Source organism: Schistocerca cancellata, chromosome 11 (assembly GCF_023864275.1).
Source record: "Schistocerca cancellata isolate TAMUIC-IGC-003103 chromosome 11, iqSchCanc2.1, whole genome shotgun sequence".
Classification (NCBI taxonomy): domain Eukaryota; kingdom Metazoa; phylum Arthropoda; class Insecta; order Orthoptera; family Acrididae; genus Schistocerca; species Schistocerca cancellata.
Genome location: NC_064636.1, coordinates 49,362,829 through 49,376,312, shown reverse-complemented (window position 1 = coordinate 49,376,312; position 13,484 = coordinate 49,362,829). Strand labels below are relative to the sequence as shown.

At 46.0% G+C, this 13,484-nt stretch overlaps 1 protein-coding gene across 1 annotated transcript in view; it reads left to right on the top strand.

The window, feature by feature from the left end:
• The window catches only part of LOC126108950 (mucin-5AC-like), a 329,782-nt gene that overhangs the window by 268,260 nt on the left and 48,038 nt on the right, over positions 1–13,484 (top strand). The window contains exon 11 of the mRNA XM_049914334.1: positions 7,177–7,440. Coding sequence (XP_049770291.1) covers positions 7,177–7,440 — 264 coding nt within the window. The remainder of the gene's footprint in view (positions 1–7,176; positions 7,441–13,484) is intronic.

The following is a 13,484-nucleotide window of genomic DNA, read 5'->3' as shown; positions in this document are numbered from 1 at the left end:
CCACACTGATTTTCATCCAATTGGTCCTCAACTAATACTCGCACTTTCCTTTCAACAATACTTGGGAAGATTTTACCCACAACGCTGATTAAAGAGATACCTCTGTAGTTGTTACAATCTTTTCTGTTACGGATTGATCGATGAGAGGAAACTGAACAAATAAGATCTAATGAATTTATGTCTGGAAATGCATGGTTTCCATGCTAGAGACTACTAGTTATTCAATCACATTGTTACAGGACGCAGCATGTCATTCTCAATGGAGAGAAGTCATCCGAAGTAAGAGTGATTTCAGGCGTGCCACAGGGGAGTGTTGCTATTCACAATATACATAAATGACCTTGTGGATGACATCGGAAGTTCACTGGGGCTTTTTGCGGATGATACTGTAGTATATCGAGAGATTGTAACAATGGAAAATTGTACTGAAATGCAAGCGGATCTGCAGCCAATTGACGCTTGGTGCAGGGAATGGCAATTGAACCTCAATGAAGACAAGTGTAATGTGTTGCGAATATGTAGAAAGAAAGATCCCTTATCATTTAGCTACAATATGGCAGGTCAGCAACTGGAAGCAGTTAATTCCATAAATTATCTGGGAGTAGGCATTAGGAGTGATTTAAAATGGAGTGGTCATATAAAGTTGATCGTCGGTAAAGCAGATGCCAGACTGAGATTCATTGGAAGAATCCTAAGGAAATGCAATCCGAAAACAAAGGAAGTAGGTTACAGTATACTTGTTCGCCCACTGCTTGAATACTGCTCAGCAGTGTGGGATCCGTACCAGATAGGGTTGATAGAAGAGATAGAGAAGATCCAACGGAGAGCAGCGCGCTTCGTTACAGGATCATTTAGTAATCGCGAAAGCGTTACGGAGAAGATAGATAAACTCCAGTGGAAGACTCTGCAGGAGAGACGCTCAGTAGCTGGGTACGGGCTTTTGTTAAAGTTTCGAGAACATACCTTCACCGAGGAGTCGAGCATTATATTGCTCCCTCCTACGTATATCTGGCGAAGAGACCATGAGGACAAAATCAGAGAGATTAGAGGCCACACACAGGCATACCAACAATCCTTCTTCCCACGAACAATACGAGACTGGAATAGAAGGGAGAACCGATAGAGGTACTCAAGGTACCCTCCGCCACACACCGTCAGGTGGCTTGCGGAGTATGGATGTAGATGTAGATGTAGACTGCAGTCTAATATGCGATGTACCATGCAGCCATAGTTTGATTATGGCTGCGTGACGAGAATTAACAGGCTTTGAATGTGGAACGGAAGTTGGAGCTAGACTAGGGTGACCAAATTATTTTCGGTGAAAACCGGGACACATTCACCTGGGTGCCAATGGACACCTCATTCCACAGGTACCCATGTTTCTTAATTTTAAATATTAATGTTTTGTTGATACATTTTGTTAACCCGATTATTATAACTAATAAGAGGATACAAAAGATTGATATAATCTAGATTATGTGTATAATTAATGATATTTAATAAATGCATACAGTAATAAAGAAATGTATTACGATTTTACAAAATTTTACAGCCATTCAACTTTTAATCAATTTATATTAACATGAGCTTTAATATCACTGAGCACTTGTAGATGGAATTGACTGTCCTTGGAGAAAAGAGTATTTTTCACTCCCTCCAGCCTTCTTGGTAATGTCTTTGCTCTTTGAGACACAGTGATAAAACTCGGCACAATCCATTTTGTAGTTGTACAGAATCTGCAGGATTGCTTCAAGAGAGTCCACCTCCATTCTGTTTCTTTCATCAGTCCACTGGAAATTCAAGAACGAAAATATTCTTTCCACATTGGCATTATGGGCTGGGATTGCAAATAAATACCTTGCAGTTATTACCATCTCAGGGTAATGCTGAAGACAGTCACAACTTTTAAAAAAAACTCACCCACTTCTCATGACATTCCAATGGTGTTTTTTTTTTTTTCATCATTCCACTTGTGAAGACTTTCTTCAACAAAATTTGTCAGTATGCCGAACTGATCAAAGAGAATGGAATCATCGATTTCAATCTCTTTACTCTTCAAATAAGAAACTGTCTCTTCAACACTTTCCCATTTTGGCACTCTCTTCAGTAACATCCAATCAAACACCGGCGATGAGGGTAAATATGAGGCGCTCCACTTGCTGAGATATTCTACACAAGTGTCATAAAACTTGTTAACTTCTTATCTAAAACTCCTTTCCGCTGCTTCTGATACTTCTGCTCTTTTAAGGACAGATTTAACATTAAAATAAATGAACTGCTGTTCTCTCCTCTTAGTAACAGTTTCCAGAGTATTTTTCAAAACATCATTTACCTTTAATACACTTTTCGTGCTTCCCTCAATTTCCTTTATCCCATGCTGCAAAGTGCTAAGCTGACTGAATGAACCATAAGTAGGCTTCACTTAAATGGTTACTGAAAAACTTAACCAATATTTTGGGGGCTTTGTCTTCATTTAGGAAAAAATCTTTTAATGGTTCAAACAGGCGGATTACTCTTTGAACTGCTGGAAAGAGTTATAACCAGCGAGTTTTAAAGTGACACATTACATTCATATATTCAGTTCCCACACAATCACAGAACTCCTTAAGCCTCTCTGTTCTAACAGTATATATGTAAAAGTGTGAGTATACCTGCATGGCGATAGTTTCAACATCACAGCTTAAACTGTCAGCAGACGTCTGCACTCTGTTGTGTAAAACATGTGCAGGGCACCCTATGCCTTCAATGTTTTCATGCAATGTTGCCTTTAATTTGGTAAATACGTTGCATTTGCCTTGTCTTTTTAAACCACCAAAGTCTGTGTTGGTGTTGTCTCCACAAAATGCCACACATTTATTTTTCTCAAGATCAAACATTTCGATAGTATTCATACAAAATCTTGAAATTTCGTCAGATGTTTCATTAGGTAGGGAACTCACCTTCAAAAGTTTGGTCTGAATTACCCTGATTAATATCGAAAAACTGAACAATAAACGGAAATATTTTAGTGGCCTTATGATTGCTGGCATCAGTGGACATACCGTAGGAAGAAGACTTTTTGATGTATTCAAGGCTTTCCTTTACACTCTGGGGAACAATAACTCCTTTCACTACGGCTGACACTTTAGTTCTTGCTGAACTAAACTTTTTTGCAATGGAAGAATCATCAAACAAAATGCTGTTAAGCTTATTAGTACAATCACTAGATCTATAAGTTTGGTGATGTTTTACCGTGTGGTAGGCTAGTGTAAGCTCGGCTGCTCGAACTTTCGTCTCTGCACTTGACTGATGTTTCACAAAATAATTTTGTAGAGTTTTACTGCAGCTCGGTGCACTGTATCTGTTAATGTGTTTCTTTGACCTGATGTGATCAACTATGTTGGAACGTCCACAATGACTTATACTAATAAAACTGTTACATACGGAACACTCTGCTTCGTAATCCAAACGACCTTTCTTAATGCAATTTCATTCCTTGGAATAACAGTCACTGAACTTGCAGGCACGTTTCGGCATTACGTTTCACAGTACTGCAGTAATAATACCACTAATATGAGAAAAACTATTGCAGTTTGTCTGACAAAACATCAACTACTACACTGCTCTGACAATGAGTGTGTGAGTAAGTGGCGCGAGAATCGGACGGTTTCATAGCTCTGTTACAATAACAGAACTTACTACTTGTTGGCCAAAGTACCGCTCAAAGTAAATTATTGCCTGAGTGTATCGATACTGATACTGTGATTACTAGTATGGGACAATGGAGGTTTTAGACAAATAAGCTAAGATATATTAATTTCTTGTGTTGTATTACCTTTAATATAGCGAAATCCCAAAATTTGAGAAAGTTTCACGAAATGTATTTAAACACTGAATTCCGGGACCTTTGAGCGTCCCGAAACAAATTTTCGGAACACCGGAACACAGGGATGAAAACCGGGAGAATCCCGGTTTTCCGGGACGTTTGGTCACTCTAAGGTAAATGTGCCAAGTATGTTCACAAAAATTTCATTTTCCTCCTGCAAAAAATAAAAAAGAATTAGAGACAACTGTGCAAAACTCTTTTAACTCCTTTTGTAGAGTACTTACCTTTAAAATTGCTGCACCAAGAAGAAATGCAGATGATAAACGGGTATTCATTGGACAAATATATTGTACTATAACTGACATTTTCACGCAGTTTGGGTGCATAGGTCCTGAGAAATCTGTAGCCAGAACAACCACCTCTGGCCGTAATAACGGCCTTGATACGCCTGGGCATTGAGTCAAACAGAAGTTGGATGGCGTGTACAGGTACAGCTGCCAGTGCAGCTTCAACACGATACCACAGTTCACCAAGAGTAGTGACTGGCGTATTGTGACGGGCCAATTGCTCGGCCACCATTGACCAGACGTTTTCAGTTGGTGAGAGACCTGGAGAAAGTGCTGGCCAGGGCAGCAGTAGAACATTTTCTGTACCCAGAAAGGCCCGTACGGGACCTGCCACTTGCGATCGTGAATTATCCTGCTGAAATGTAGGGTTTCGCAGGGATCTAATGAAGGGTAGAGCTACGGGTCGCAACGCATCTGAAAATAACGTCCACTGTTCAAAGTGCCGTCACTGCGAACAAGAGGTGACTGAGACGTGCAACCAATGGCACCCCATACCATCACGCCGGGTGATACGCCAGTATGGCGATGACGTTCACCGCGATGTCGCCAAACACGGATGCGACCATTATGATGCTGTAAACAGAACCTGGATTCATCCGAAAAAATGACGTTTTGCCATTCGTGCTTCCAGGTTCGTCGTCGAGTATACCATCGCAGGCGTCCTGTCTATGATGCAGCGTCAAGGGTAACCACAGCCACGGTCTCCGAGCTGACTGTCCCCGTCTGTTGACTCAGGTATCGCGACGTGACTGCACGATTCGTTACATCCTTGCGGATAAGATAGATGCCTGTCATCTCGACTGCTAGTGATACGAGGCCTTTGGGATCCAGCATGGCGTTCCGTATTACCCTTCTGAACCCACCGATTCCATATTCTGCGAACAGTCACTGGATATCGACCAACGCGAGCAGCAATGTCGCGTTAGGATAAACCGCAATCACGATAGGCTACAATCCGACCTTTATCAGAGTCGGAAACGTGATGGTACGTATTTCTCCTCCTTACACGAGGAATCACAACAACGTTTCACCAGGCAACGCCGGTCAACTGCTGTTTGTGTATGAGAAATCGGTTGGAAACTTTCCTCGTGTGAGCACGTTGCAGGTGTCGCCACCCGCACCAACCTCGTGTGAATGCTCTGAAAAGCTAATCATTTGCATGTCACAACATCTTCTTCCTGTCGGTTATATTTGTAGCACGTCATCTTCGTGGTGTAGCAATTTTCATGGCCAGTAGTGTATATGCATAGGACCAACTTTCTCGTCCTCGTTTCCAGGGCTCTTGTATGGCGGGTTTCTTTTTCCAGAACGAGATTTTGACTCTGCAGCGGAGTGGGTGCTGATGTGAAACTTCCTGGCAGATCAAAACTGTGTGCCCGGACGAGACCCGAACTCGGTCGGGCACACAGTTTCGATCTGCCAGGAAGTTTCAGGATTGTTTATGTTTAGTAGGTGTTCAAGCGTCGGGTGCTTCATCCTAAGGCGGTGGCAAAACCAAAATACACACCTGGAAATGGAAAAAAGAACACATTGACACCGGTGTGTCAGACCCACCATACTTGCTCCGGACACTGCGAGAGGGCTGTACAAGCAATGATCACACGCACGGCACAGCGGACACACCAGGAACCGCGGTGTTGGCCGTCGAATGGCGCTAGCTGCGCAGCATTTGTGCACCGCCGCCGTCAGTGTCAGCCAGTTTGCCGTGGCATACGGAGCTCCATCGCAGTCTTTAACGATGGTAGCATGCCGCGGCAGCGTGGACGTGAACCGTATGTGCAGTTGACGGACTTTGAGCGAGGGCGTATAGTGGGCATGCGGGAGGCCGGGTGGACGTACCGCCGAATTGCTCAACACGTGGGGCATGAGGTCTCCACAGTACATCGATGTTGTCGCCAGTGGTCGGCGGAAGGTGCACGTGCCCGTCGACCTGGGACAGGACCGCAGCGACGCACGGATGCACGCCAAGACCGTAGGATCCTACGCAGTGCCGTAGGGGACCGCACCGCCACTTCCCAGCAAATTAGGGACACTGTTGCTCCTGGGGTATCGGCGAGGACCATTCGCAACCGTCTCCATGAAGCTGGGCTACGGTCCCGCACACCGTTACGCCGTCTTTCGCTCACGCCCCAACATCGTGCAGCCCGCCTCCAGTGGTGTCGCGACAGGCGTGAATGGAGGGACGAATGGAGACGTGTCGTCTTCAGCGATGAGAGTCGCTTCTGCCTCGGTGCCAATGATGGTCGTATGCGTGTTTGGCGCCGTGCAGGTGAGCGCCACAATCAGGACTGCATACGACCGAGGCACACAGGGCCAACACCCGGCATCATGGTGTGGGGAGCGATCTCCTACACTGCCCGTACACCACTGGTGATCGTCGAGGGGACACTGAATAGTGCACGGTATATCCAAACCGTCATCGAACCCATCGTTCTACCATTCCTAGACCGGCAAGGGAACTTGCTGTTCCAACAGGACAATGCACGTCCGCATGTATCACGTGCCACCCAACGTGCTCTAGAAGGTGTAAGTCAACTACCCTGGCCAGTAAGATCTCCGGATCTGTCCCCCATTGAGCATGTTTGGGACTGGATGAAGCGTCGTCTCACGCGGTCTGCACGTCCAGCACGAACGCTGGTCCAACTGAGGCGCCAGGTGGAAATGGCATGGCAAGCCGTTCCACAGGACTACATCCAGCATCTCTACGATCGTCTCCATGGGAGAATAGCAGCCTGCATTGCTGCGAAAGGTGGATATACACTGTACTAGTGCCGAGATTGTGCATGCTCTGTTGCCTGTGTCTATGTGCCTGTGGTTCTGTCAGTGTGATCATGTGATGTATCTGACCCCAGGAATGTGTCAATAAAGTTTCCCCTTCCTGGGACAATGAATTCACGGTGTTCTTATTTCAATTTCCAGGAGTGTATATAACATTCTTGAAAGCATCTACCACGATGGGGGTGTGTCTGGTGTTTGGTCCGCTTCTCGACTGACTTGGTGTGCTGTGTGCGTTTGTGCCGGCAGGCCCGGAGGCAACTTCGGCTCGCGACGCAAGGCATCCACCGCTGCGCCCAGCAGGGACTCTTCGGAGGAAGTGAAGGAGGAAGCGAAGGAGGCGGCGGCGCCCGCTCCCCGGCCAGCACGCGGCCGCTTCGGCGGCGCCAGGACGCGCTCCACCACCGCCGCCCCCGCAACCACCCAGCAGCAGCAGCAGCAGCAGCCGGCCGAGGAGGGCTCTGCGCCCCCTGCCGCCCCCGCCGCACCCCACAGGCCAGCGCTGCCTGACAGGTCCGTACCCCCCCTGCCTCTCGCTCTCTCTCTCTCTCTCTCTCTCTCTCTCTCTCTCCCTGTCTCACTCTCTCCATCTCCCTCCCACCCACACACATACATTCCTACCAGCATCTAACCGAGCGAGGTGGCGCAGTGGTTAGCACACTGGACTCGCACTCGGGAGGACGACGGTTCAATCCCGTCTCCGGCCATCCTGATTTAGGTTTTCCGTGATTTCCCTAAATCGCTTCAGGCAAATGCCGGGATGGTTCCTTTGAAAGGGCACGGCCGATTTCCTTCCCCATCCTTCCCTCACCCGAGCTTGCGCTCCGTCTCTAATGACCTCGTTGTCGACGGGACGTTAAACACTAATATCCTCCTCCTCCTACCAGCATCTAATATACAGGGTGGTCCATTGATAGTGACCGGGCCAAATATCTCACGAAATAAGCGCCAAACGAAAAAACTACAAAGAACGAAACTCATCTAGCTTGAAGGGCCAAACCATATGGCGCTATGGTTGGCCCGCTAGATGGCGCTGCCATAACTCAAACAGATACCAACTGCGTTTATACTTGGAAGGAGAGACAGCATTGGCCGTATTTTTTGTTTTATTAAACGCAAAATCGATTTTCGGTCACTTAGTGACCATTTTCAGTGCTGTAATATATAATTTAAATTGGTAGGTACTGGTGACACAAGCTTACAGCGATTTTGCGTTTAATAAAACAAAAAATACGACCAATGCTGTCTCTCCTTCCAAGTATACCCATTATATGGTCGTAGTGCACAGGACACTCCATGGAGTCGCCAATCAACTGCGTTTATTTTTTTTTAATAGAAACCCTCATTTTTATTTCATATTCGTGTAGTACGTAAAGAAATATGAATGTCTTAGTTGGACCACTTTTTTCGCTTTCTGATAGATGCCGCTGTAATAGTTACAAACCTATAAGTACGTCGTATCACGTAACATTCCGCCAGTGCGGACGGTATTTGCTCATACATTCATCATCTGCTATATTAGCAGGTCCTTTGCCTCTCCATTTTCTGCGATCCATTGCTTCCTTCTTAAGGCTGCTGTATGTTGTACCGTCCATCATCGCATCCAGTATCTGGAATCTCTTCCTTCCTCGCTTCCTTTTCCCTTCTACATGTTGTTGTTGTGGTCTTCAGTCCTGAGACTGGTTTGATGCAGCTCTCCATACTACTCTATCCTGTGCCAGCTTCTTCATCTCCCAGTACCTACTGCAACCTACATCCTTCTGTATCTGTTTAGTGTATTCATGTATTGGTCCCCTCTACGATTTTTAACCTCCACGCTGCCCTCCAATACTAAACTGGTGATCCCTTGATGCCTCAGAACATGTCCTACCAACCGATCCCTTCTTCTTGTCAAGTTGTGCCAAAAACTCCTCTTCTCCCCAATCCAATACTTCCTCATTAGTTACGTGATCTACCCATCTAATCTTCAGCATTCTTCTGTAGCACCACATTTCAAAAGCTTCTATTCTCTTCTTGTCCGAACTATTTATCGTCCAAGTTTCACTTCCATACATGGCTATACTCCATACAAATACTTTCAGAAACGACTTCCTGGCACTTAAATCTGTACTCGATGTTAACAAATTTCTCTTCTTCAGAAACGCTTTTCTTGCCATTGCCAGTCTACATTTTATATCTTCTCTACTTCGACCATCATCAGTTACTTTGCTCCCCAAATAGCAAAACTCCTTTACTACTTTAAGTGTCTCATTTCCTAATCTAATTCCCTCAGCATCGCCCGACTTAATTCGACTACATTCCATTATCCTCGTTTTGCTTTTGTTGATGTTCATCTTATATCCTCTCTTCAAGACACTGTCGATTCCGTTCAACTGCTCTTCCAAATCCTTTGCTGTCTCTGACAGAATTACAATGTCATCGGCGAACCTTAAAGTCTTTATTTCTTCTCCATGGATTTTAATACCTACTCCGAATTTTTCTTTTGTTTCCTTTATTGCTTGCTCAATATACAATTTTCTACATAACCTTCTAAAACTGTTTTTGTGTTCGTCATTCTTTCTTAATATATGCCCAATCCAATTTCTTTTTCTTCTCTTTATTACATCTAGTAACTGTCTCTCTTTGCCAACTCTTCTCAGTACCTCTTCATTTTTTACTCTGTCCATCCAACTTATTCTTTCCATACTCCGCCATGTCCAGATCTCAAAAGCCTCCAGCCTTTCTCTGTCTTTTTTCCTCATAGTCCATGTTTCAGCGCCATATAGAAGAACACTCGATACAAGACATTTTATGAGTCTCTTTCTGAGTTCTCTGTCCAGACCGCTGCAGAAGATTCTCCTTTTCTTATAAAACGCCCCTTTTGCCATTGTTATCCTTAATTTCTGTGGTGCACTTCCAGTCGGTGTCTATCCTGCTTCCAAGATACTTAAAATTTTGCACCTGTTCTAGTGTTTCTCCATTCAGCATAATTTTTATTTCCTTATTTCCGCCTAGTGCCAATACTTATGTTTTATTTGTCTTAATTTTCATCCCATATTTTTTTCCGTTAGTTGCAATGGTGTCCACCAAATCCTGTAATTCTTTTTCCCCCCGTGGCTAGAAGGACCATGTCATCAGCAAATCTCAAACACCCTACTCTTCTTCCTCCAATTTATCCTCCTTTGTCATCTAATGAGCATTGGTCAATCATATTTTTCAAGTAGAGGTTGAAAAGAGTAGGTGATAAACAGCATCCTTATCTTACTCCTTTTCCTAGTCTGATCCAGTTTGTACTTTCTCCTCTCACTTTAACTGAAACTTTTTGATTAAGATATAATGAGTTAACAAGTCTTCTGGTTTTCCAGTCCACTCTCTTTTCCCTCATTATAGTCGCCAGCTTGTCCCAAACCACATTGTCAAATGCCTTTTCTAGATCGATGAAGCACATATATAGGTCTCTTCCTCTTTCAATAAACCTTTCTCCCAAGATTCGTAGGAGCCCTATTGCATCTCTGGTGCCCGTATTCCGTCTAAAGCCAAACTGCTCCTCGCCGAGATTCTCCTCCATTACTTTATCAAGTCTTTTATTAATTATTCTTAACATCACTTTGGCTGCATGTGAAATGAGGCTGATTGTCCTCTGCTCGCTGCATTTCTTGGTTCCTACTTTTTTCGGTAATGGATTCATTACTGTTGTCAGAAAGTCCTCAGGCCATTCACCACTGTCATATATTTTATTACATAACCTCAATACTTCTCTTATTCCATCGTTGTTCAAGCATTTTACTATTTCTACCGGTATTGTATCTGTACGTACCGCTTTGCCACTTTTCATTGCAGCTATGGCAGACTTTACTTCTTTCATTATGATGGCCGATCCTTTCTCGTCATCACTTATACTGTTGTGTGATTCAAGTTCCAGAGTTTCTGGTTTGCTATGTGTGTCATATTGCTCTTTTATATATTCTTCCCATCTCTGGAGGACAACGTCACGATCTTTGTACACTACCTCTTCTGCTTTACTGAAAATTTCCATAGTAGCACTTCCTGCTCTGTTTTGTTCCCATGTCATAGTCTTTACTCTGTTGTATAGTAAGTCGTATCTTCCCTTCCCGTCCAGTTTTTCAAAATTTCATCACATTCCTCTTTTAGCCATTTTTTCCTAGCCTGCTCTGTTTCTCTTCGCAGTTCATTATTTAACCATCGGTATATCTTTCTTGCATCTTCAGTGTTCTGATACATTACCCGTGTTAAAATGGACCGTTTACCAATTGCGGAATACGTCGATATCGTGTTATGGCTATTGTGATCAAAATGCCCAACGGGCTTGTGCTATGTATGCTGCTCGGTATCCTGGACGACATCATCCAAGTGTCCGGACCGTTCGCCGCATTGTTACGTTATTTAAAGAAACAGGAAGCGTTCAGCCACGTCAACCACGACCTGCAACAAATGATGATGCCCAAGTAGGTGTTTTAGCTGCTGCGACAGCTAATCCGTACATCAGTACAAGACAAACTGCGCGAGAATCGGGAATCTAAAAAACGTCGGTGTTGAGAATGCTACATCAACATCTATTGCACCAGTACCACATTTCTGTGCACCAAGAATTGCATGGCGACGACTTTGAACGTCGTGGACAGTTCTGCCACTGGGCACAAGGGAAATTACGGGACGATGATAGCTTTTTTGCACGCGTTCTATTTAGCGACGAAGCGTCATTCACCAACAGCGGTAACGTAATCCGGCATAATATGCACTATTGGGCAACCGAAAATCCATGATGACTGTGACAAGTGGAACATCAGCGATCTTGGCGGGTTAGTGTATGGTGCGGCATTATTGGCCCCCAATTATCTAAATGGTGCAATGTATGCTGATTTCCTACGTAATGTTCTACCGATGTTACTACAATATGTTTCACTGCGTGACAGAATAGCGATGTACACTCCTGGAAATTGAAATAAGAACACCGTGAATTCATTGTCCCGGGAAGGGGAAACTTTATTGACACATTCCTGGGGTCAGATACATCACATGATCACACTGACAGAACCACAGGCACATAGACACAGGCAACAGAGCATGCACAATGTCGGCACTAGTACAGTGTATATCCACCTTTCGCAGCAATGCAGGCTGCTATTCTCCCATGGAGACGATCGTAGAGATGCTGGATGTAGTCCTGTGGAACGGCTTGCCATGCCATTTCCACCTGGCGCCTCAGTTGGACCAGCGTTCGTGCTGGACGTGCAGACCGCGTGAGACGACGCTTCATCCAGTCCCAAACATGCTCAATGGGGGAGAGATCCGGAGATCTTGCTGGCCAGGGTAGTTGACTTACACCTTCTAGAGCACGTTGGGTGGCACGGGATACATGCGGACGTGCATTGTCCTGTTGCAACAGCAAGTTCCCTTGCCGGTCTAGGAATGGTAGAACGATGGGTTCGATGACGGTTTGGATGTAGCGTGCACTATTCAGTGTCCCCTCGACGATCACCAGTGGTGTACGGCCAGTGTAGGAGATCGATCCCCACACCATGATGCCGGGTGTTGGCCCTGTGTGCCTCGGTCGTATGCAGTCCTGATTGTGGCGCTCGCCTGCACGGCGCCAAACACGCATACGACCATCATTGGCACCAAGGCAGAAGCGACTCTCATCGCTGAAGACGACACGTCTCCATTCGTCCCTCCATTCACGCCTGTCGCGACACCACTGGAGGCGGGCTGCACGATGTTGGGGCGTGAGCGGAAGACGGCCTAACGGTGTGCGGGACCGTAGCCCAGCTTCATGGAGACGGTTGCGAATGGTCCTCGCCGATACCCCAGGAGCAACAGTGTCCCTAATTTGCTGGGAAGTGGCGGTGCGGTCCCCTACGGCACTGCGTAGGATCCTACGGTCTTGGCGTGCATCCGTGCGTCGCTGCGGTCCGGTCCCAGGTCGACGGGCACGTGCACCTTCCGCCGACCACTGGCGACAACATCGATGTACTGTGGAGACCTCACGCCCCACGTGTTGAGCAATTCGGCGGTACGTCCACCCGGCCTCCCGCATGCCCACTATACGCCCTCGCTCAAAGTCCGTCAACTGCACATACGGTTCACGTCCACGCTGTCGCGGCATGCTACCAGTGTTAAAGACTGCGATGGAGCTCCGTATGCCACGGCAAACTGGCTGACACTGACGGCGGAGGTGCACAAATGCTGCGCAGCTAGCGCCATTCGACGGCCAACACCGCGGTTCCTGGTGTGTCCGCTGTGCCGTGCGTGTGATCATTGCTTGTACAGCCCTCTCGCAGTGTCCGGAGCAAGTATGGTGGGTCTGACACACCGGTGTCAATGTGTTCTTTTTTCCATTTCCAGGAGTGTACTTCCAACATGATGTATGTCCGGCACACAGCTAGCGTGCGGTTGAAGCGGTATTGAATAGCATATTTCATGGCAGGTGGATTGGTCGTCGAAGCACCATACCATGGACCGCACGTTCACCGGTCTGACGTCCCCGGATTTCTTTCTGAGGGGAAAGTCGAAGGACATTTGCTATCGTGATCCACCGACAACGCCTGACAACACGCGTC